General features: G+C 35.8%; 2 protein-coding genes and 1 long non-coding RNA gene across 4 annotated transcripts; 2 read left to right on the top strand and 1 right to left on the bottom strand.

Moving 5' to 3' along the window:
• The first annotated feature begins 3,320 nt into the window (after window positions 1-3,320).
• Window positions 3,321-15,767, top strand: LOC119085365. The gene is made up of 3 exons (XR_005089287.1): window positions 3,321-3,333; window positions 4,535-4,537; window positions 15,701-15,767. It is a non-coding gene; the product is annotated as an uncharacterized LOC119085365 (long non-coding RNA).
• Window positions 15,768-17,793: 2,026 nt separating this feature from the next.
• LOC119085364 (NADH dehydrogenase [ubiquinone] 1 beta subcomplex subunit 10) lies at window positions 17,794-20,789 on the top strand. Of its 2 annotated transcripts, none has more exons than XM_037195744.1 (4): window positions 17,794-17,932; window positions 17,992-18,083; window positions 18,281-18,556; window positions 20,600-20,789. In XM_037195744.1, exons 2-4 carry the CDS (start codon window positions 17,996-17,998, stop codon window positions 20,713-20,715), a joined length of 480 nt encoding a protein of 159 aa, XP_037051639.1. In that variant the 5' UTR covers window positions 17,794-17,932; window positions 17,992-17,995; the 3' UTR covers window positions 20,716-20,789. The 2 variants fall into 2 exon arrangements, with proteins under 2 accessions (XP_037051639.1, XP_037051640.1); XM_037195745.1 differs by having other exon boundaries at window positions 17,821-17,899.
• On the bottom strand, window positions 20,775-23,106 carry LOC119085363 (ATP-dependent DNA helicase PIF1). The gene is made up of 4 exons (XM_037195743.1): window positions 22,349-23,106; window positions 22,229-22,279; window positions 21,944-22,152; window positions 20,775-21,863 (listed from the first exon to the last, which is right to left on the bottom strand). The coding sequence occupies exons 1-4, from the start codon at window positions 23,010-23,012 to the stop codon at window positions 20,823-20,825; spliced, it is 1,965 nt and encodes a 654-aa protein (XP_037051638.1). The 5' UTR covers window positions 23,013-23,106; the 3' UTR covers window positions 20,775-20,822.
• Between the last annotated feature and the right edge of the window lie 1,834 nt (window positions 23,107-24,940).

Genomic DNA, 24,940 nt, shown 5'->3' with positions numbered 1-24,940 from the left:
ACGAACACATAATGTTATAGCATGCTCTTATGTATGCACACATCAGCCTATTTATCATTGGAATGTAGGGTATGTGTGGAAGGAATTAAATGAAAAATTCGGTAGCTATAAGCCGAATGACTTAACAAATAACAAACAGAACTGAAATCGATCAGACGGTAGGCCATTCAATTGAAAAATAGAAAAAAAACAACTTACCTGTTCCGACGACCAATGGATACCATCCATTTTTGTGCATTATCATCTCAAAAGCATTTTCTAATTAAATTTTTAATTCATCGTTTTCGATCTACTTGAGGACATTTGAATGTCAATTAATTCGAAGAACATCAAAAAAAGTAATAATAATTAAGTCAGAGCTGTGAAGGCAGAAAAAAAGTCTTTTGAAGTGTGCTCGCTTTTAAAGAGTGTCGGTCGAAAGTAATTATAACCGGCCGGCACTTCAGATGCGATATTATTTGGAAAATGTTTGTCATCGCATTCCTTACTGCGAAAAAAAATCTGTTGGAGGATTGAACGGTTTTTTTGAAGTTCTTCGATATCAGCAATATTATAGGCAGGAGTGAGTACCTTATCTTAGCGAAGAAAGACATGCTTCTGCTATAATACTTTTATACTTCTTCCTTCATGAATGGCTATGACGCTATGACGATGTTTTGGAAGAATCATTGGAATCCCTGCTCGGTTTGAACCGAACCGAATACTTTGGTTTTGTCGTAAAACAATATGAAATGAAGGCAGACTCGTCAAAATTGATTGATTTCATTATGAACTAAACAAAAAGAAGTAAATGGAGCAATTGCATGCGATTTTTGTGAGAAAACGAATTTTACAAAAACTTATGAGATTTTCAATTCTCAATAAAAGTATCATGCAATTGCTCCATTTACTTCTTTTTGGTTAGTTCATAATGAAATCAATCAATTTTGACGAGTCTGCCTTCATTTCATATTGTTTTTCGACAAAACCAAAGTTTTCGGTTCGGTTCAATCCGAACCGAAATTCTCGGTTCGGTTCAATCCGAACCGAAATTCTCGGTTCGGTTCTATCCGAACCGAAATTTTCGGTTTTTCGGATAACCGATCCAACTCTGTTGGAATCAGGCACGCAACCGAAATAGCTTTACCATACTTTCTCTCATCAATTTACCAAGTTTCTGATTTGGTGGATGATCTGTTATCTGAAGAATACCGACAGACTGATCCTCCTAAATCTGAAGCAGAAGGACTTTGGTGTGAAGAGTTTGGTGAATTGCCAGATGAGGATTACGACGTTTTCAAAAAATCTGGGAATCGGACGCAATCAAAAACAAAATCGATTCCTTGAGCACATCTTTCGAGAAAACAGTAGACAAAGCAAGATTCTTGGCTAATTCTATAACAGAAACCGGCGCTTGGCTTCAAGTATTACCATCGCCACAATTGGGAACACATTTGTCTAATGACGAATTCAGAATCGCAATGTCATTTCGTCTTGGTACGACCATTGTCCAGCCTCATAAGTGCATCTGTGGAGAAAAAGTTGACGAATTCGGACGACATGGGCTATCTTGTTCAAAATCCAAAGGTACAAAAGTCAGACATGCGACAGTGAATAATATCCTTCAAAGATCGCTACGATCAGCTGAAGTACCTGCAATTATGGAACCACCTAATCTGGTTGCTCTAGACCAGATGGGAAGAAGCCAGACGGATTAACTCTAATAACTTGGGCAAAGGGCAAATCATTGCTCTGGGATTATACGTGATTATACCTTCGCTCCATCATATTTGAGCTCAACATCGAAACATGCAGGACATGCAGCCAAGAAAGCAGAAGTTGTCAAAATCAATCACTATTCCGAACTATCAAATCAATTTGTTTTCGTGCCGGTCGCCTCAGAAACTTCTGGAATTTTCGGAAAACTTGCCATGAATTTGATAAAGAAAATAGGGAGTAAAATTGCCGATGTAACAAACGAAAAGCGCTCAACATCTTACGTAATTCAACGAATAAGTGTAGCTATACAAAAAGGAATAGTATATTTCATTATGTGCGGCGAAAAGTATGCATATCATGAGGGATCAATTTTGTGATACGAGCCGAACTAACGAGTGTGTGTTTAAGCGCCAAGGTTTGAAAACTGTTATTTTGACAAGGGTAGAGTTTGCATATCCGAGCCGAAGGCGAGGTATGCAACTACCCGTGTCAAAATAACAGTTTTCAAACCGAGGCGCTTAAACACACACAAGTGAGTTCGCGAGTGAACAAAATTGATCCTGAATGATATGCATACTTTTCGCTGCACACAATGAAAGTTATTTTTTTGCCTATCCCCCCCGGAAAGTGAGCATAACAAGTATGTTTACCCCCTTAGGACACAATTACAGATTCATTTAATTACTTGCACTTTAATTTTAAATATACAATTTGCATATTTGAATGTTAACCGCGTTTTGAAACGTTTAATGATAAAGTAGACTCACACTTCTGCTACAATTTTGATCCCATAATGTCACATCAGGCTATGTAATTTGTGGAATAGTTTTGTTGTTTTAGTGATATTTAATACAAATTTTGCAGTGTTTAGTGTAATAGCAAGAGTGTTGAAATGGTATTGGAAAATAAAGTGATGAAATAAATGACAAATTTTGTGTGTTTAACCAATATGCTCGCCATAAGAATTTTACAAGTTAAAATGGCCGACTACCATCTTCAGTTTTATTTTGATTTTGTTTTTGCTTTTGTCACTATAACGTTCAATTAGATGAATAATAATTGCAAAATTTGTAGTGAAAAACATTAAAACAACAAAAACCGTAACACAAATTATTTCATCGTGATTTTATGAACAATATTTGTGTTAGCAGGTATTCATTCCATCACTAGGGAGGGAATGAACTTTCCCTCCCTAGGTAAGAAAAGAACTTTCCCGAATGGACACAAACACTCAAAATATCCCTACCTGATATACATGCTTTCCGTAGGGGGTAAACATACGTGTTATTCTCACTTTCCGGGGGGGATAGGCAAAAAATGTTGTTTCGATATTAGGTACAATACCTGAATCGAAAAACCTCGGCGAAATTTTCTACCTTTAAATTGTAAAATCTTTCATATTCAACTTAATCTTAAATAAAAAACATTTTCCAACTCAAAAAAGTTATCAAGAAATTAATTTCCGTTTTTCCTAAATTCCAACATTCCAGCAGAAAATCTGAGTCAATCACACAAACAATGTGTGGTACCTAGGAAAAAATAGAGTCGCATGAATATTGCTAAGTATTTTGAGATGAGTGTACAAATCGCCAAATTTTATTACTATAGACAACTGATTTGATGTAAAAAATACCTGTGACCGAGCTAAAATATATTACAGATTCAGTTAAGGTCAGGTCAAGAAAAGAACAACCTTAGAGATTCATGACAGGTTCAGGTTCTGGTAGTTTCTAAACCTGATCTGATATGAAAAATACCTAAAATCAACCGTCCGCCACAGATACACTACTCTTCATGCTAAGAGCCTAAATCACGAGAAAAATTCCGAAATTTATGCCCATGGGCATAAGACATGAAAAACTATTGAATCGTTGTTTAGCTATAGAATGTTAATGATTTAGCCAAATTAACCGAATAAAGAACATATGAAAAGTTTCCCCTGCAGCATTAAATGCTACAGTAGAATTTTAAAAGTTTCTTCGAAGTTATGTGATTGTGACTGGTTTCAGGTCAAGAGGTCAGGTCAGGTTGAATCAGGTTGGTCTGACCTGTTACTGACCAGGGACTATTTTTGGGAAAACATTTTTCCAAATTTTCCCAATAAGGAAAATAAGCGAAAATTAAGGAAAATCTAGTAAATTGTGGGGAAATTCAAGAAAATTGATAGAAGATCGGTTTTGTTGGAAATTATTGTACAAAGTCAATAGAGTAAAAAATGCTGCAGTTCTCAAATATTGGAAAATGTTTTCCCAAAAGCGAAACGCATATAAGTGCGAAAAATATATTTTCATTCTTTGGGGACGAAAATGAGGTAAACTTCTATATAATTGAAGAGAAAATCATAAAGGTAAATTGCCGAAAACTAGAGAAAAATTAACTGAACTCGTAATTATCTACGGACATGGAACATATTCACTAAACTTTCTTCGACAAACGATGAAATTTTCAACAGAGACATACTGATCGCATAATTTAAACCTTACAACATCGTGGTACGGAACTCGTTTTCAAAAAAAAAGTATACAAAACCTGATACACTTGATTATATGTTGTAGGAGACCATCATTCATCCATTTGAAAAGAAATATTTGCCATCATTGGATAGTTATCTGAAATAAATCAAACAACAAACTTTACGACCACCACCCAATCGTCACATGTGTAGCTCTGCATCATTTAGCTGCAGGAATTAAGTCACACATCATAAAATCAACATAAAATCGAAAATCCTATCCAGCTGTGACATATTTATTAGTAATTTTTCAAAAAATGTTTGAAAACATTTTGGGTATCTCCGTTAAAATCCGTGTCTTGTTATGATGACAATGAGGTAAAGAAGGTAAAGAAGCCAGCTTCGTACTGGATTTCTTTTGAAGCAAAGGAGAGAGAAAAGAATAATGTTTCTGTGATGGTCGAATTTTTCGTTGTAAAAACTTGTCTAGAGCACTAAACAAACCATCTCTAAATGAAAATTATGTCAAACAAGACGTACAAAAAAACAACAAACAATTATATAAAACGCTTTACCGAAAAATCCTAATTTTAATGCTCAGCACGTTGTGCAACGAATTTTGGATTATTTTTTTTTTCTATTTTTCGCTGTTAACTCTAGAAGCATATCCAATTCGACCAATAACGTTAGCACAAAAAAATTATAATGTTTTTGAAAATGCCTTGAACAATGTTATGTGCTGCTTTTTTTAGCCGTTTTTAGGAAATAACAAATTCGGTATTGTCTTTGATTACATTATAACATTTTTCTTACAGAATTTATGCAATTCATGTCAATAGGTTTTCGAATGGAATTATTATTTGTTATGTATTGTGGAAAAGTCTTAAAAAGACTCTTGTTGTATAGACAGTTTGCGCAAATGACGTGTAAGTGTCGTCTTGTAAGTTATAAGTCCGGTCTTTAAGTCATAAGTCGCTGCTTATAATAGAGGCTTTGCCTCGGATTGTCAATCTCACATCTAGTGCGATAATATACCCCAATATATCGAATACTCAAGATAATCGTCGTGTCGACATCATGGCTTTTATAGCACTAGTGCGATAAAACCCATTGCAAGTCCCTTGTCTCACTAAGCTGAACTCATTATTAGATTTTAATTTAATGCGATAATGTTCATACCATATTTCGTTCATACAGTAGAATGTATGTCAAAGGCAGAGTTATGTTTTGCATTTCAAAAGTTCATTTTTCGCAGCTGGTTGCCGAAAACGTTGTATGCAACACGTTGCGAAAGTGGTAGTTTTTGTCACACGATGTGACACATCTGAGGGAGGTGCGGGAAAACATGAAAATTAGAAAAGTTTTCAGTTTTTCTTGCTTTCTCGCCATTAGCTGCTGTTGTATGTTCAAACCCAATTTTCTGAAAAAATAATATTTTGTATCGTCTCGTCAATAACTTTCATTTGAAATATCGCACACCATTTATTGAGTGAAAACATCCAGAGATATGTTTCAAAAACTAGTGAAAACACGCTGTTTTGCTTGCATTCTGGCAAATACCTACTGATCGGCCAACCAGATTTTCGTAAAACTGAAATATTCTGATTCGTCTCGTGCTCGACAATACCTTTCATTATCGCAAACTACTTTAGAGCGAAACCATCCAGAGATATGATTGAAAAACTAGTGAAAAACAGATAACACAGAACAAATCACTGTTCCGGAAACTTGATCCCAAACTTCTGTCGCTGTTTTGGAGCACTTCTTGTTGAGTCGCAACAACATTTTTACGCTAGAAAATTAGGTTGGCACGTAAAACTCATAATTGTTTTTGTTTATGGTAGGTATCAAAACAGTTGCCATATTTGCTGAAAAAAAAATCCTTAAAACTTCTGTAGAAATGAAGAGGTTGAAGCGATGGGAAGAGCTGTAAACAGAATAAGAAACATCATCTTTCGGTGGTATCGCAAAGATCTCCAACATGAATCGTATAATTGAGGTCAATCAAAAAACAAAAGATGACACCCTCACCCTCGGCATAACTTATGACTTATAACCACCTGACTTATACGCTATAGCCACCTGCTATATAAGTTGGGATTTACAGAATGACTTTTCACTTTTACGTCATTTGCGCAAACTCTCTAAATTGTACGTACTGTGTGTACTGTTACTTTACGTTTTGTTTAGTATTATACCTACATAACATCCACAATTACAATGGCTTTTTTCACATCTATTCTTCAATCAAATGACCTCGATAGTTTTTAATCGAAAAACAGGGTTTTCTGTAATTATTTAAATTTAATTTGATTTTTATTTCGTTTTTATCACTTTATTTTGTTGAATGACCACGTAATCGCTTTTCAATGAAATCAAATCAAATATACACATGATTTTATTCAAGGTTCTTTTATAATTAAAAGGATCCTTCTATAATTGGCAAGATGGTTCCCGTTCAACGAACATCGTTGATGGTGCCTGCTATTTCGCTGAACATGACGATAGTCTTTTAAACATCCGGTTGAAGTAGACTTCTCGATCATTTAACGAAATATATCGGGAAAACGTAGAAAAATGACGTCTGCGTTTGGAAAACCCCTCGTATATATGGAAACAGACACTACATACAAAAAAGTTCATAAAATATTGCAGATGAGGATAAAAAAACGCGGAAAAAATAAGGACGTCATTTATGATGCTACCATGGGACTTTTTACGATCTTGGTAGTGTTGCAAAACTTCTCAGAAGATATTTTCATTTCATATATAGCTATAGGCAGCTACATCATCTGTCAACGATAGCGACGACAAAAAAAGCTTCAAACTTAGATAATGCTGTCTTTGAAACGAAGTAAAAGCCTCGATAATTAAATTGCAACCTGGTATTTCTAGAGACGACGGTAAAAGACCTGATGGTATGACAATAGTTCCGTGGAGTAATGGAAAATCACTTTTATGGGATGTAACAATACGTGATACTTTGGCTCCTTCATACATCGGTGAATCCTCTAAGAAAGCAGGGTATATTGCAGATAAAGCGGAGAGATTTAAGCATAATCATTATATGCGTCTTAAAGAAAACTATTTATTTACCCCCCTTGCTTTTGGATCATTAGGTTGCATGGGACCAGAAACAAAGAAATTTATTGACAAGTTGGGATCATTAATGAAGTGACCATCAGGTGAGCCACGTCAAAGATTATCTGGACGCTATCCTCTTGTTATGGATGAAAGATATTTGAGTAAGTATAGAAGCTTTGGTCGTTGCGCTAGGTAAAATCAATTCTTGGCTCGGATCACTCAAAAAATGTTTCATCCTAAATTATAAACTATTTTCACATATCTCGCATAAAAATGTTTTATCCGGTTTCGAAGCATAAACCGTCATCAACAATAAAGATTTTGGTCGAAGTAGAACTTTACAATTGAAAGAGTTGTGGATTCTCTAATCGAACGTTTACGATCATTTACGTTAGTTCCTTATAATTTAGGGGTAAATTAATAGGAAAATCGAAATAATAAAGCTCTAAGCAAAAATAATCGGCGACATTATTTTACTGTTAGTTTCTCGTGTATGTACAGCGTATATTGTACGCAGGCAACGTTTAGTTTATTCAATGTTTATGTGTTTCCCATTTCCAAGCAAGAATCCATGTTTAATTGGTATATTACTCATTCTATTTTCGGCTCAAAAAAATATAATTCAAAATGGTCGTCGCTCTATTATCTCCTCCTTGACATTAAATGTGGTTTTTGTTGTTGTTGTACAATCTTTTTATATAATTTTACCAATGTTTAGTGCTGTCCGTACGAGTTATATATATATATAATGTGATGTACACACAATGACTTTGGGAAAGGCCTCCAAACAAATGACTACAATTTAAATTTTAAAATAACAAAATAAGCAACAATCAATGCACAGTAGCTGATTGGAAATTATTCACGGAGGCATTTTTATTCAACGTTTTTTTTTTTGGTTGATTATTTTGAGGCTAAATAATATGGAAAAAAAAGTCTATTGTTAAGAGCATACCAATCGACTATGGTTGTGTATAACAGAAAATAGAGATAAAAATTTTTGGCCACTGATTTTGATCGGAGAGGAGTTTATACATATATATTGAGGTGATGACTTTTAACTTGTCGTAACAAAATTTAATTTAAGATTGGAATTTTTCATTCACAATTTTTTTTCTGACTTCTTTGTTGATTAATGTTTTTATCTTAACGGACAAATATGGTGCATGCATACCTACATCTTTTATGGTGTAGCATGTATATGTAAAGTTTAATTCTTTTTTTCTTCGTTTTTTCTAATTAATCTTTTCAAAATGTTATGTCAAACATGCATTCTTACAGTTGGTTAAATTACTAGCGAGAATAAAAAATTAAATGATAAGCAAACAGGTGCAGTCTCTTAAGATATCCTCTATCAATTACAAATTTTCAGAAAATAAATTGTCGGCGAAACGAAACATTTTCACCTCATTTCACTTTCGCCTAAACTACATAAATGATCATTTCTTTTTTTGTTGCTCTGTCTTTCTTTCTAAGAATATCATTTTAAAGTTGCCGCAAAATCAGACCACACGCACCATCGCTCTGTACTTAACTCATATAAATCCGTATATAAAAAACGAGAAGTGATAATTTGCCACAACGTCTGCATAAATTCGCGTAACAAATTATTTACCAGTTAATTTCGCGTTAATTACCGAAATCCGACAACGTATAATAAAATGTAAACAGATTTTTGTTTTGGCTGTCTTCAATTTTTATAACAAGGCGTCCCTTTAAACGTTGAGGTGCGATGATAATTTATTAATAGATTCGACAATTTACGATTAGTATAACAGCATTATACTTTGGATACATGCAAAGCTACTATTCTAATGTTTAGAAACATAATCTGATTTAGGAACGAAGATATAACTTGAAACAGTGTAACAGACGTTAAGCGTTTCACCAGTGTAATTATCGAATCTATTACTTCTTTTGATGTAGGTGGTAACAAATTTCACCTGTATAACGTTATGAAATTTCTTGCTACAACGCTTTCCATTAAGAATAAGCCTATGTTCTAGGTGAGTTTTCCTTGAACAACTTGAGATTAAATTCTTCATTTATTTTATATGTATTAGCACAGCACTGCTCCTAGCATAAACAAAGACAATTTTGGAGGCTGATGATATAACAGTAGGCACCAAGGCTGTATACTTTGGAGAGGTCACGCAGATCGTCATTTTATTAGATAGGCGGGAACACACCTTTTCAAATAAATTCACCAAAATTGAATTTGTATGGCGTGGTGAATTTTTTTGTATGAAACATAGAGTATAACTCTATGGTATGAAACGTGGTGTGTAACCCGCGTATCTGCATCTGCGTGACCTCCCCAAAGTATACAGCCTTGGTAGGCTGTGCGTTTATTTTGTAAATATAGATGACTTGTCTCGTCGTATGAGTTTAAACATACAATACACATGATCCAAAAGGGTAGCTATTATCACTAAAGCCTCCAAGTTTGACACTTGTCTCTATGTTTGTATAAAGACAAGATAAGAATCGAATGAAAAGGTTTAGAGTTAAGTTCATGTTATGAAATTGTGATTTATGTGCGACATCACAGGTAGTGTTAAGGCGATAGCCTTCTGTGAATCATTGAGCAGTGCTGTGATATTAGTCACTCAATTTGGACGTTAAAATAAATTCGCTAAAAATTCATTTGTTCGATTCATTATTGTTCCCTGAATTTTACAAATCCGACAGGTTATGGGCCCATATAACGGAAACTTGATAGTTTTTTTTCTCTAGAAACGTTTTTTTTTTCAAATATTTGAAAACAATAAGGAATGTGACTCACGTCTAACTAATGGTGTTATTATAAAGCTCCTCAAAAGTGGCTCCTTTCGCACTAATTTATTTCACTTGACCGGAAACGTACACGCATGTAACTTTACGTTGATAATATTGAAGGAGATGCTAAGAACATGAATTGAGATTATTTGAACGGAATCATGGTTTTGGAATCTTGAAATAAAGTAAACTTGGAAATTAATGATAGTTAAGGACGTGACCTGGATCATTCAATTGAGGAGGTGTGTTGTATTTCCAATTTAATGACTAGTAAAGAGGTAAGGGTTTCGACGCATGTATCATGTGACTATTATTCAACGAAACGAATACAGATTGATTTGAAAAAACTTCATGTATACTGAAAGGGTTAAGCTGTCCATTCGATGATAATACATTTTCCGTCGGATAAAAAGATATGCAAAATAACGCGGAGGTAAATTGTATGATTTACAGAAACTCAAGCGGCCAGTCATCTGATATCAACGTTGAGCAAGAGGGAAAGCACGAGCCAATTGGCAATGATCACATAACAACTAATGAGGTGCAACATTTTGCATCAAAACTCCAAGAAATGTTTAAACAACAGAAGTAACAGATTTAGTGACTGTTACTGTGATACGCTTGCCATTTACAAAAAAAAATGTATTTTTTGTAGTGATCATTTAACTTTACAAAACATCTGATGTCAGCAGTGAAATCTAAAAAAAACAAATTTCCGCTAGTAAAAACCAACCTTATGAAGTATGTTAATAAATCTTAGAGGTGCAAAAGTCATTCAGAAGTGTTTTATGCGCACATTAAAAATTTCGGTAGCATCAAGATCGTATTTTTTTCACATGATTTTTTTTTTTCATTTTAATTTTTTTACCCAACAAAGAGACCGACTAACCAAATCATTCATTTCGACTGTTTCATTCTTTTACATGGTTTTCATTATAAACATCGGTGGGTACATTTTTTTCGTTTAGGTGGTTTTCGTAATAGAAAAAAAATAATTAATGATTAATGATTACGGAAACACATTCAATATGTTCGATGAAGTTTTTAGAGGGTTTTTACAGTAAAAATAGAAAATTTTTGTTCATCGCTTGTAGGGAAATGAAGGGAATATCAAAGAAAATTACCGCAACAAGATTGATAAATTAATTGCCGAACGATTTAAATATACGATTTCGATTTTTAACCTGTATTCGAGGACGATGAGAGAAATGTTGTGATTTCCTTAATGATCGCTGAAAAGGGAATATGGACGAAAGTGAGAAATTTCCAATTGTCTTACTTGGTAGCCCGCACAATTTAGTTATTTATCTACCAAGGTAGGTATGAAGGTATTTTTTCGCACTAGATGTCGATTGTCGATCCGACGACAACGTTTTTCGCAATTTCGGGCCATAATCACCTTTCCAATGCAAAATATTACCAAAATTTCACCAAACATTCACATGCAAACATGAATTCATTTGAACGAAGCAACCTGCACTATATACACATTGTATTTTGATGTATAGAGACGCGCTAAATAAAATCAAGTAGTCAATGCTTAGTATGTACGCTTCAACAATACGTTCTGTATAATTGTGTGACTCTGTAGCCGAATGGCTATGGTCGTTGCTTGGTGTTTGGAAGAATTTTGGTGTTGGATGTTCAAATCCTGGTCTGTGCAAAGTTTTTATTTATAAAATTTAGTCTTTCTTAAAGGTACTAAGCTATGTAGCGTGCGAAAAAAATGTGAAAAAGTCCAAGTGCGAAAAAAATAATCAAAAACGCACTGTGAAAAAATACCTTCAAAACGACATTAAATGGATGCATGGAAAGGTGATGATTATGGACCGGAATTGCGAAAAAAAAATTAATTTTATCATTTTGTGCACATTTGAAAAACGGATAGATAAATCTGCATAATTGAGTGCCACTGTCTCGCGTATATTATATAGAAACCTTATATTTATAAACAACAGAGTCATTGTATACTACTTGCATGTGTAGCAAAGAATTTTCAGGACCATTATAACACGGATTTTTTTTTTGATGGTGTTCGCTGTTCAGAACTATTTTACAAGACAGCAGAATATTATGTTTCGCATATATTTATGTACATTTTACATACTGACCACACTAAGTGCAGCTAAGATGTACATTGTACTGCTATGTTAACAATTGTACTTGTCCCGAATTTGTACAATGTAGCAGTACATTTTTCGTGGTAGTTGAACAGTACTATTGTCTATTGAGCTATAATATGTACAATATAGATGAGAATGATGCCCTGCTCAGCTGAATATAAATGCATTTTAGCTGTAAGTCTATACTGCTACGTTACACATCTGTACTTGTCCCGCTTCAAAAAAAATGTTCAGCTGTGCTGAAAATAATTTTTTGGGTGAACCCCTGCGAGCTGCGGGAATGGACCAAGGAATCGATTTTTTAGATCATTATTTTAATATTTTCGTAATTTCTTATAATTCCTTCAACTTGAAGTGACTTGGACAATCTCCAGTGGAAATAACCGTGAAAGGTATTCTATTTGTATGTGGTGCTCCTCTTTCATCTGAAAGAATGTGTAGTATTCAAAAACTGTTATCATACCAGAGCTTGAATGTCTTACGTAGCCTTTCAATGACTTAATTAAAACGAGCTAAGCATGTCCCTGTTTGCATTAAATGCAACACGCCAGAACGCATTTTCAGATATCTTCGTAACGCCTCCCTTATCGCTGCGACTTTTTAAATTAATACTAATTTCCAGTGCCGTCTTTAGACTTTTGGGCGCAACTTGAAAAAGTTTTTGTCATTGCCCATTATTTTTTTCACTTTATTTCATATTTTCAAAATGACAATAATTAATATTATGAGAGATGCAAAAAGTATTCCTATTTTTCTGAACGCTTATAATTAAATTTTGTATTCTTGTATTAAGTATTCTAGGACACAAAAACCTAAATGCGTTCTTCACGAGTCAAAATTTATTTTTTGCAATGCCGGAGCTATACAGTTGGACTCACACTGGAAAGTTTCCAGTGGAATCTATAGAGCACATTGTGAAAAATTTTTATCTCATAATACAATAATCAATTCGGTTGATTTCGTTGTATTAATAATCAATGTTTCTAAACTGAAAATTTTCTTATATTGATTTTGATACACCCCCACGACACTGTGTCAAAATCAATATGATCAGTTAGAAAGGTGATTGAACGTACTTCAAGTAGCAAATAGAGTCTTATTGGATTTAAAATTCATCGACACTGAGATATGTGCAGTTGACGTTCTCAGCCAAAAAAGGACTCAAATCTAACACTTTTGATTTTGGACCAAAATGCACTGACAATTTTCTTATATTGATTTTGGCGGATTTTGGACCAAAATGTATTGAATTTTTTTTATTTTGATTATGGTCCAAAATATAATGTTTCTGATGAACTTTTCGTCGAAACCACACTGATAGTGTTCACTGATCAAATTTTTGCCCAAAATACACTGAAAATGTTTCTAATCAACTTTTCGCCCAAAATACACTGAAAATGTTCACCGATCAACTTTTCGCCTAAAATACGCTGAAAATGTTTCTGATCAACTTTTCGCAAAAATTACAGTGAAAATGATTCTGATCAATTTTTCGCCTAAAATACACTGAAAGAGTTCACCGATCAACTTTTCGCCCAAAATACACTGAAAATGTTCACCGATCAAATTTTCGCCCAAAATACATTTTCGGGCAAATAGGGTCTTGTCTTATTGGATTTAAAATATCCACACTGAGATATGTGCAGTTGAAGTTCTCAACCAAAACAGACTGAAAACTTATACTTTTCTTACAGAAATTTCTTGAGGTAATTTCTGGTTGTTTCAGAACAAATATGGTCTTACGGGGGTTTGCAAGCATGTACGATGAAATATGAGAAGTGCATGTTTTTGGTTTTTAATCATTTTCCATACAAGCTTAAAAGAATTTTTTTGAAAGTGGTTTTGGCTTCTAGGGCCAAAATATAAAAAATTCCAGTGGAGAATGCGTCCGCTTTCGGAGGGCTGTTTTTCAAAAGAATCCCTAAAGGAAAATGCGAAAAGTAGTGATTGTGTGTCTGGAATGTTTGCATATTGTACAAATTTCCAAATAAATAGCTGCAATGGAGCACTCAATAATGATGCCCTGAAATCACAATTCTTGTTTTGCTGACAAGACCTGAAAACGCGATGTTATATTTCTCGCGACAGCGAGCAACTAGAACATAATGAACATCTACGGTGTTCAGTGCAAGCCGCTAAGATGAGGTGCGCTTTCCGTCATTAATATTCGACTCCGACTTACAAACATAAAAAAAAAAACAAAAAAAATTACCACCCGGTCTCGGGCAAAACACAATTACAACAAGAAAATGCACAAGTAGATCTTTTAACCGCCATCGACGTTCATAAACATTTGATTTCACATTACTACAATACAAACCGTGAAATAAAGACTTTTCTGTATTGCATATCATTCCAATAGTCATCTTTAATACAAACAAGAACTTCTTAAGTTACCATATCGAATGTCGCATTATCTTCTCACTGTGTAAAATATTTTGACAATTTGACCGTGTTAAGTAAGTTAAAACAGTTCCAAGTTCCAAACAAATGCGAGTAACCTTCACTTTAGTGGTCTATCGTAAATTTAAATATCTCTATCGAAGAATCAACGCAACGGGTATTCCATTACGCTATTGTTATGTATGCATCTCTATGTATCCTGAGAAGGTCAGAAGATTTTTTTTTTTATTTTCAAAATAATTGCAGTTTAAGTTGAAAATATTTTCACTCATCACATTATTTATGCCATGGTCGTAAATCTTCCCGGAGTGACTGAGTTCCTAATATTGTAAAACTATTTGGAAAACAAATTGCTTACTGATCCTTTAATGATCCCTTTAATAATCGTCAATCAATTTGTTGAATTTTTTCTATTTTCATTTGACTTTCATTATTGGGCGTGCAGTTCAATATTTTATGTGTGTATGGAGTATGGTATACATGCCTTTCCAAAAGATGTGTCTGCCTAGATGCGCATTTTAAATATTAAATGGTAAAAATTATGATTTTATTTCAGTTCTTTGAAATGTTACAGTTGCGGTATTTATATGGTGTGTGTGGTGTCAAAATTATGTGTGAAACAAAACAAACTGTATCAAACATTATAATGTGCTATTTTATGGTATGCCGTATTAATGAAGTGGCAAACCAACCAACAGACATTGTAATTGGATATGGCTATAAAAAAAAATGTACCGGGAGATTGATGTGTCTGTTAAGTAGCCTAATTTTTTTTTTCGTCTTCATTTCATTTTTCTTTAATTAATTACTCCACATTGTCAATATTGATTTTATTAACTAAATCGATAAAGGTTTGGTAGAGCTGTCTTTTGTTGCAAACTAGGGTGGATCAATAAAAAAATATATTTATCTAAAAAGCACATAGTGTTTTATGACCGTCAGAGCCTCCTGATCATTTTATAAATGTACTTCAGAAACAAAAACATTCACCAAGTGCGTTGGAAACAAAGGGACGAAAAATTTACAGAACTGATTTCTTTCAAATGTGAGGTAATACACGCACTACACCATAAGCTTGTGCCCAATCAGCCACAGCTGAACTTAACCAGCTGATCAACAAACACACTCTAATTGTATAATATATGGGTAACTCCAGGGTTAGTTGCGTTACAGATTTGGTCATTTCTGAGGCATAAAGTGAGCTGTGTTGGCTATGTTTTGCGGTAACAAACCAGTCTATAAATTTTCTAATACTCAGGAGATTCAGTGCTTTCATGCCAACAAGAATTGGAATTTTTAGCCTGCAAAGTGTGATTTGTGTGATCGAAGAAGTCGGCGGTTAGTTGCGTTACGTTTGTGACTTTTCGAAATATTTTCACCAAATGTAAACTGATTTCTGTAAACTTTTTTCCCCTGAAAGCCATGGTCAAGACGCGCAGTTTGAGCTCAATATTATATGAGGCTGGTAGCCCAAAATTTCTGGGAGATATGTCTATAAAAGTGAAATTTTTCGGTAGTAATTAATAGCCAATTTTTTTTTTAAATTGGTGGTTGTTGCTACACAGAAAATGTTGCTTTGGCTAAAAACCGTTTAAAAAAATGGTTACAAAATTTCTCGAGATAACCTAGACGAGTCAAAATTCGAGGATGACACTTATCACCTACTTCACTCACCCAACGAACCTGATTGAGCCAAAGTTATTTTTCTCGTGACGTCATATGCTGTAGCTTTCGAATGACACCGATCTTCAGTTTTTACATGAAAAAATGTAATTTTGGCAACGTTTGGGTCGAGGTGATTTCACCTTACTTCAAAGCAGAATGAACCAAAAATCTTCTAAAAATTTAATTTCGTGTCATTTGGCGCAATTATGGAATTATAGCGTTCGTTTCTACAGGGAAACAAGTTTACAGAAATCATTTGAGATTTATTGAGAATATCTTGGAAAGTCGAATACAAACAAACATTTTTTGGTCATATCTCCCCGAGACGTTATGCCAATGATTTCATATTGGTGTCAAACTACACGCGTCTTGTCAATAACTTTCAGCAAAAAAAAAAGTTTAGTGAAATCGGTTCAGGATTCGTACAATAAACTTGAATCTTCAAAAATTTACTAAAAACAATCATAAATTTTTATAGTGGTATCTCCCCGAAATATGTGGCTTAAACGACGAGTCTGGTCAACATCTTTCAAGGAAAAAAAAGTTTACTGAAATCGGTTTTCATTTGGTGAAAATATTTCGAAAAGTCTCAAATTAGCTGGAATTATCCATAAAATCAAAACACATTCTAAGCAACGAGTTTACTGTAGGCATACGTGTTATGTGCGCACATAGATGACTTCAACGTATGTATGCATTGTACTTAGCTTACCTTTGAGTTGGTTTCAATACAAAAATATTGTCTTTGTTGACCAGCTGGAGATATGCAGCTGTTGCTGATTCGGCACAAGCTTCTGGTTTAGTACGTGTAGTAAAATAAAATTGGGAAGTTTCCTGACGTTTTGTGACAAATCTTATTGTACATACCCATCGGAAAATGTTTCCTCACTATAAATGAGATTCAAAGACTCAAAGATTCCTCGGGCTGTATCTATAAAACATAAAAAAGAATTCTTCTATAGAATGACCAGCGGGCTCTGACGGTCATGACTAAAAATAATTTTTTTAAATCGATCCACCCTATCATTGATTTTATTTACTAACTGAACCGATAACAGTTTGGTAGAGCTGTCTTCAGTTGTATACCATAAATTAATTGATTAGATCATTGCAATCCGTTTGAACATGTCAAAAACTCCCCTTCGGGTCGGGCTAGTACGTGCCAACTCGTCAAAACAAAAATTTGGACCCACGTATGTAATCTACTATAACTTTCATTGACAAATTCATCTCGATACATTTGTTGCAACTTCGAAACTTCGAAGGCAAAGGTTATAAGGCCAAAGCAAAGAAACCTTTCTGTATCGCTGGATCTAATGTGGCGAAATAACAATTTACATTTCTTTACAATATATTACCTAATGCCTAACACAGACGAGACATTGAAAACGTGTTTTGACGAAAATCTCCCAACTGTCAAATAAAGTCAACAATTTTTCTAGACGTCTTTTCGTTGTCTTGTGTGTGTTAGGCATAAATAATTCACCGATCTGTTTGTATTCGTATTTACCGCCAAAACATTGTCTGGTATCACCGGTATCATCGCATATGAGCGGCCACTTTGCGTTTCGATTTTGACATGACACCGATGACAACACTGCTGACCCTGCTGACAGTTCGTCTGACGGATTTGCTGTTTTTATTTCTGCTGTTTTTTCTCAACATTATTCCGAAGAAGTCCACATCTTCCACAAAAGTAAGAACAGGACTCTGCTCATTTGTTTGCTACGTGAGTCTAGTGTTCAAGTAAACTGTTTCCATTATTGACGGTGGTGTTAATTGTTTTAGCAAAATGCCCGAAAGAGAAGGAAGGAATATTTTGGATAGTTTTGCGATTTCTGTCGGAAAGGTCATCGATGGACCTGTAACTTGGTTCCGAGGTGAGTAAATTAACGCCGACGATCTGGTTGTTTGTTTCTTGTGGTTTAATAGAATCCAAAGAATAATGTTTTCTTGCTTAAACAATCAAAACATTGTTACATAATTTGCTTAACCTCAATCTTATGTCTTCTTCGGAGACATATTCGATTTGCATTCCCCATTTGTGCACCGTTTAACATTCGACATTTTGAAACAGAAAAAGTCGTCGAACCGAATCAACAGGACTATCCATGGTATCATCAGGAGTATCGTCGCGTTCCGACAATTGATCAATGCTACACGGACGATCCAGTCTGTAATTTCGAAGCGCAACAACAATTCCGTCGTGATAAGATGGTCGAAAATGAAATTCTCAGCATTTTGCGTCAACGTTTCGAGGACTGTGTGTTGTACGAGGCTCCGGATCATATGGCAAAATGCCGAGGAGTTTTGGATACGTATGAAAAGGCTGCCGAGAACTGGTTTACCAAGTGTAAGTCATGTTGCAAATTGTTGGTATTTTTGGTTTATAATGTTGATTTGTCCAGTCGCGTCGAATTGGAGCTGGAATTCAGGATTTCATTTCATGTACATCGTGTACATCACAAATGTCTGATAGTGTGATGCTCACAGATAATACATAAGTTACCGAGGTTACCTTTGCCACCTATTTTTGATTTATTCTTTATTCTCTTCTGCAACAAAATGTTGCTTTTCACGTACCTTAGTCCTTTGGTTTCATTCCACGATCCTTCTAACGATGAACACACGAAATAGACCAAAATATCAGCCAGAAATTCTTCAAAGAATAAATTTTGTCGATGGGCTATCTACTTCCTGTTGAACACTGTCTCTCTATAACTCGGAGACGAAATTCTCCGAAAGCACAGTAAATTGTTGTTGAATGATCGCAATGAGATCAACATTTAAGGGGGCTGCTGGTGAGTGAAATTTTTCAATTGCTGGAACTGCATCGGTTTGTGTCCAGGTCCTTGTGACGAAAAAAATGACTCGGTCAACCTTATGTTCTTTAAGGTTTTACTATGTTTCATGTTGTTTGCCATGAAAAGCTGTACAACAAAAATTCTTTCCGGAAAACAGAAAATTATTTTTACTTTACTAGTGAGGTAATGTGGCCATTCCCTCACTAGTGAAGACCCTTTACCTCGCTCGGGCTAAAGCCCTCGGATACTTTTACTCATCTGGATACGAGATATCAAATTACTTCTCTGGTATAGTAATGTACTATTAATCCGTGCGGCATGAATTTATTTTCCCAACTCAAATGCGGTGAAAATATGGAGTTTGTTTACGCTCTCCCTAATGACAGTTCGGGTGAAAAAATGTTTATTTTCTCAATTCTTGTTTTTCCCATGGCGAAATAACCTTCAAAGTCGAATATCGCCCACTACATTATCTTTTTGGAAAATTTCTTCCGTTCTGGGAAGTATGACTCAATACCGATATTTCATGGAAGACCTTCAATGACATAATAGTGTCATTGCACTATTATGTCATTGAAGACCTTGACCTTCCACATTCGAGTGGCCATTCCGGAAGAGCTTGAACGTTGAATCACTAATAGTAGACTGACCCACTTGTATCCACCTTTCTGCCCCCTCGTTCGATACGTTGATACTTTGCATACCATTGTATCATTGTATTGAACAGCGCCGGACTGCCACTCGAGGTGCGTGAGACCTATAATTAACATCGTTCGATCATGTGATTGGACTATCTACTAAATTCAACAGCGTGACATAACATAATGTTATAGAGAAAATGCAAACTATGGTCCAGCCATTTTCCCTGGCCATTTCCAAATCATTTTTCATAAATAGGTATCAGCCTAAAATATGGCCTAGGAATGTCACGCTTGTCCTTGAATAGTCATTTCATCACTACTTCTCCCTCCTTAAATTTTGTTTAAAGATTTTGGAAAGTTCCATTTCTGGGATGTAATTGAATCTACTTTTAGAAAAGCACTTTCGAGTGACATAACTATTTTATTGGTCCCGTTACTCGATGAATTTGTGGTTGTAACTGCTTACGGAGTAACTCATCCAAAATAATGTCGAATCCTAACGTTCGTACTACTTCTTTGTTGTAGACACCTTTCTTAAATTTTTGTCCGTTTTTTCGGTTCATGGTCCTCTGGCTTCCCTATCCTAAACTACAGAACTGGAGGGTATTCAGACGATTTTTCTGGTTCAAAAAGATATTATGTTTTCGGAAATATTCGACTTTCAAGGCTTTTCCGGCTTTTTTGGCTGGGAAAGAATTACACAAGTACGTGCACAGGGTAGACGCGAGGATGACCTCACTTTTTTCTGATTGGAATTTTTTTCGAGAAAATTGTGCTAAGCGCGACAGTTTAAAACATCGCGCACTGATGAACTGAAATCCGAATTCAACTGGATTACATGACGATCCGATTAAATCATAATCATTCCAGATTTCCAGCTTGTCGAACTATTTTCGAATTTATTCTTAAAAGACAATCCGATTTTACCAATTGCTTCCTTACAAATTCTAGACGGTGATTTGGGTGGCTTTGGCACTGTTAAGGATGCGTACATGAAGCAAAAGCATCGTATGATTTGGGAAAGACGTCACGGCCCAGTTGGCACCGGTATGAAGACATCCGAGTAGAATGCACTGACCGCAAAACTAGCATTTTGAATGTAGACCGAGGTATTTGTAAATAAAAATTTGGAAAAATGAAAGTCAATTTATTCTTCAAGTGATGTTGAATACTATCAGCAAATATTGAGCAATGGCTTGCTCATCAAACTTTTAGCTATTTTTGTCACAGCTGCCTTCTTCTGCGCTTTTTTCACATCTTTGCCGCCGAGCCGTAAAAATGTCGTGTCGTGTAAATTGCGACGAAACATTTTATAGAACTGCAACACGTCCGGATTAGCCCACACCTGTTTCGGATCAAAGTCCATCACACGAATGCACTGAAGACTTTGAGCTCGGGAAAGAGCCACGTATGCTTGACCGGCTTCGAATACCTTGGACAGGCTCATCTCCACGCAGTCCAGTGTCAATCCTTGCGATTTATGGATGGAAAACGCCCATGCCAATTTCAGCGGCACTTGCTTTCTGGTCAATACTCCTCCCAATGGAGTTTTGATGACCCATTTTTCCGGCTTTGCGATGTACTCTCGCTTGTTTCTGAATCGGACGACCGGAGATCCACCGGAATGGAAACTAACAATAATGCCACGAGCACCGTTGACGAGCCCATTCGATACGTTCACATTTTTCAAAAGCATCACCTGAGCACCAATTTTCAATTCTAGTCGACCTGGAGCGGGCACCTGTGAATCCAACTGCTTAATGGATGATGCGTCACTGTCTTCGGCTTGAAATGTTTTCGAATCTCCTTCCAATTTGCGCAGACAAGACTCGTTGATTGAGTTCGCATCATTTGTGTGCGAGCATAATTGCGTGGCCAGAATGCCATTCGATTCGATTTGTTGGCGTGATGTTGCCAAAAGTCTGTTGGTAATGTCATCGTTGACGTGTCCGATTCTCAGCAGATTCAACATTTTGACGAATTCGGCGTCCTTTTGACGATGGACGATTTTCAATTCGTATGAGATGCCGACGGAATTTTTCCAAGAATCCGATTGGAAACAGAAACGTTTGCCGGGCACAGTTGAAAGTGGTCGACTCTTAAAGTCCGTCTTGGTTACCGGTGGCAGTTGTAAGAAGTCTCCGCACAATATCAGTTGTATCCCACCAAATGGTTTGTCATTGCGACGAACGTATCGTGCCACTGCTTCGATTTTCTGAAAATAGGAAGTTACATAATTGAGAGAGTGGTCTGTGCGGGGGGTGAGTATCAACAGAATATGAGAAGGAAACTTACGTCAAAGTATTCTCCGTCTACCATCGAAATTTCGTCTATAATCAGTCGCTTACACTTACGCCATCCTTGGCTTATCACGGGTCGAGATGCTAATTCGTAGCATCTCTTTAGACTAGCTTCGCCATCACCGATTCCAGCAAATGCGTGTAATGTAACACCTCCGATAAGACATGCGGCCACACCTGTGCTAGCTGTGGCAACAGTTCCCTCTAAATAATACAAAGATACATAGATAAGCACCGGTCACGTGGGTGTTATGTTGAAATAGCTTTTCCTTTCATTTACCTGGTGGCAGTGCTGAAATGATCCGTTTTAACATAAAACTCTTCCCTGTACCTGTAGGACAAATTGTAGGTGGTGTTAGACATCTGATAGTTTGTTAATACAAAATGTGAGTAAACTGACCGGCAGATCCAGTAAAGAATACATTGTGACCCTTCAGACAGCTTTGGAAGACTTCGTTTTGTTCCTCGTTCAACTTTGCCGCCTCAACGCCTAGGGCTGAGTCTGCATACAGTTTCTTAGCAGCCGGCAATTGTCGAGCATCCTCTTCCATTTTTCGTTTCTTACTTCTTGGTGGAGAGGGCGTCGTCACCGTTGCCTTTGAAAGCCCATGAAGCTTTTTAGTCCGCTGTAAGTCAATGTTCGTAATTGGGCTGATCTCTTCGAATTTTGTCGGTACTCCGCTCAACACGTGAGCTCGAATTTTCTTCTGCATTTCTGCTGGGTCCACACTCTTCTCGCCGCTAATTTTCACGAAAATTGTCTTCAGAAATACCACCAGATTTCCGGGCGGCGCATTCGACATGAATAGTGTACATCGCTCTTTGTTGAAATTGATAGACGCTTTTCCTTCGCTCATAAATTTTTTATGTACCGCAATGCCGGACAATTTCAGTTTGATCGGCTTTGTTTTGTCGGTTGACACTTCGATGAATATTTCGCGTAAATCATTTCGAATCAATTTCAGTGTTGCGATTTTGTGCGTCACTTTGCGAACATTTTGGCCTTGAGCATCGTTCCAAATTATATTTACTGCACAGCTTATGCTCGAGTCATTTAAGTCCATTATTATTAAGAAAAATTAGCAACCAACTGACGCAGACGTAAACAAAATCAAATACAGTGATCACCTAACTGACATCTGGATTTGAGCGGTGTTGGCGGTGTTGTGCTTAAGCCGCATCTTTGAGCCGTACCAGTATGAACGGTATGAACGACTTTACTGGCTCAAACAAAAATTATGGTGGGATTTTTGAATGTAGAAATTTTGTCTGAACTTAAACTAAGGGCAGGCAGCAGTGAAATGAAATTTTGACAGAAAATGTATGGATTTTCTGTCACTTCTTTACGGATTCTCTACGAAATTACCTGTTCAGACATACCTCACACGACATATTGTGTCATGATTTGCTGATTTTATTTGCAAATAAAGTTGAAATTTTTGGTCGAAAAGTCTTAGTTGTGAACACTGACAGAGTTTTACTCTGCCCGAGTGAAGGCGAAGGTCAACAACGTTGTTATGATATTTCATAGCTGGACTCCTCAGCTACAGTTATCAGTAATGCCTTCTAATACCAAATGCCTGAGATATCAGTCAGCAATGTGTGAAATTTCATGCTACTACCCCAAAAATTAAAATCAGCCTAGAGGCAGGGGAAAAATTAATTTTTGAAATTTGTTTCTGCTGTCAATTCTAAGTACAGCCTGGGGCCAGGCCTTTTAAAATAAAAACAAAATGGAAATACGACCCGTCCTACTATCTATAGGATAAGCGATTGAAACTGGGCCTGTTCTTAAAAATTTGTGTGAAAAACGAGCCGAAGGCGAGATCAATAGGCACACATGAAGCAATTTCCATCATTTCCATTAGAAGTGTATTTACTCAAAACTCGAAACTCAAAACAGTAGAGTAACAGCTAATAGAATAACATTAATAGACTTCTTGCCTTTCGTGTTTTTCAGCACTAGTTACTCAATACTGTCCATATCGTATCTTGACGGCTTTCTCCGGCCTTTCGTTTTTTCGTGGGCTCATTGCCTGGTATGCTTTCCCGACTCAGAATTTTTGAGAAAATAATTAAACTTCGAGATTTATTTACTGAAAATAAGGCATGAAGTTTACAGATACTAAAAAATCAAAATCCTACTCAAGATTCTTCAAATAAAAAATGTGGGAAACCACTTGTATTTTCAACTTAAACTAGCTCTTTAAATTCGCCTTTAATAACATTTCTTAGACTTCAAACGCCTTGCATTTTGGAACAAGTCTATTACTTCCTTTGTTGAAAGGATTTATAAAAGATTGATTATAAATCTTTTACTTCATTAGTTTTAGTCTAGACTCGCCAGACGTATTCACTGAATGTTGTCGTCTTTGTCGATGACACTACTACAACAGTCTCTCAACGTTTTCCCATTCAGAAGCAGTCTACTCATTAAATAGAACCTAAAATACGATAAGAATTTTCACAATAAAGGGTTAAAGAAATATGTGGAATGAAAAACACACGACTCAATTTGATGTATGCTTGTTACAAATAAACACGAACGAAAGAGATAAACAAAAACAAGTGAAGTAATTATGGATATACGTGCACATGTGTGTATTAAGTACGTTCTCAGCCAGACATTCCAGTTGGATGTGTTGGTAACATAACAAAACACATACAAAAATAGAGGTCAAACGAGACAAAATCGATTTGAAATATGTAGAAATGGAAGACGTTCCTTTTTATACTTCTCATTCGCGTTTCAGAGCGAGATGTAAATAGTAGCGTTCACGAACACACGCGACGCATATTAGTTGATGTCTAGCCAGATGTTAAGAACATTTTTATTCAAATTAAACACAACGAGCTATAAATAGAACTGGTATCGAAGGGTCATTCGGTGTATACCGTTAGGGATTCACAATCTTCATAAAATATATTGAAAAATTGTGCTATGAAGCACCGAGAATCTAGATGTCGACTGAGCTTTTTAATGAAGCAGTTT

This window comes from Bradysia coprophila, unplaced genomic scaffold (assembly GCF_014529535.1).
Source record: "Bradysia coprophila strain Holo2 unplaced genomic scaffold, BU_Bcop_v1 contig_94, whole genome shotgun sequence".
NCBI lineage: Eukaryota > Metazoa > Arthropoda > Insecta > Diptera > Sciaridae > Bradysia > Bradysia coprophila.
This window is presented reverse-complemented; position numbering and strand designations above follow the sequence as displayed.

Excerpts from the sequence above, each read along its gene's own strand:
- LOC119085364 (XM_037195744.1), top strand. The coding sequence starts at position 17,996 with ATGCCCGAAAGAGAAGGAAGGAATATTTTGGATAGTTTTGCGATTTCT. Across the intron at positions 18,084-18,280 it reads ACCTGTAACTTGGTTCCGAG|AAAAAGTCGTCGAACCGAAT; the intron begins GTGAGTAAATTA and ends ATTTTGAAACAG. Across the intron at positions 18,557-20,599 it reads CGAGAACTGGTTTACCAAGT|ACGGTGATTTGGGTGGCTTT; the intron begins GTAAGTCATGTT and ends TACAAATTCTAG.
- LOC119085363 (XM_037195743.1), bottom strand. The coding sequence starts at position 23,012 with ATGGACTTAAATGACTCGAGCATAAGCTGTGCAGTAAATATAATTTGG. Across the intron at positions 22,153-22,228 it reads CATTTCAGCACTGCCACCAG|AGGGAACTGTTGCCACAGCT; the intron begins GTAAATGAAAGG and ends TGTATTATTTAG. Across the intron at positions 21,864-21,943 it reads TAGACGGAGAATACTTTGAC|AAAATCGAAGCAGTGGCACG; the intron begins GTAAGTTTCCTT and ends TCCTATTTTCAG.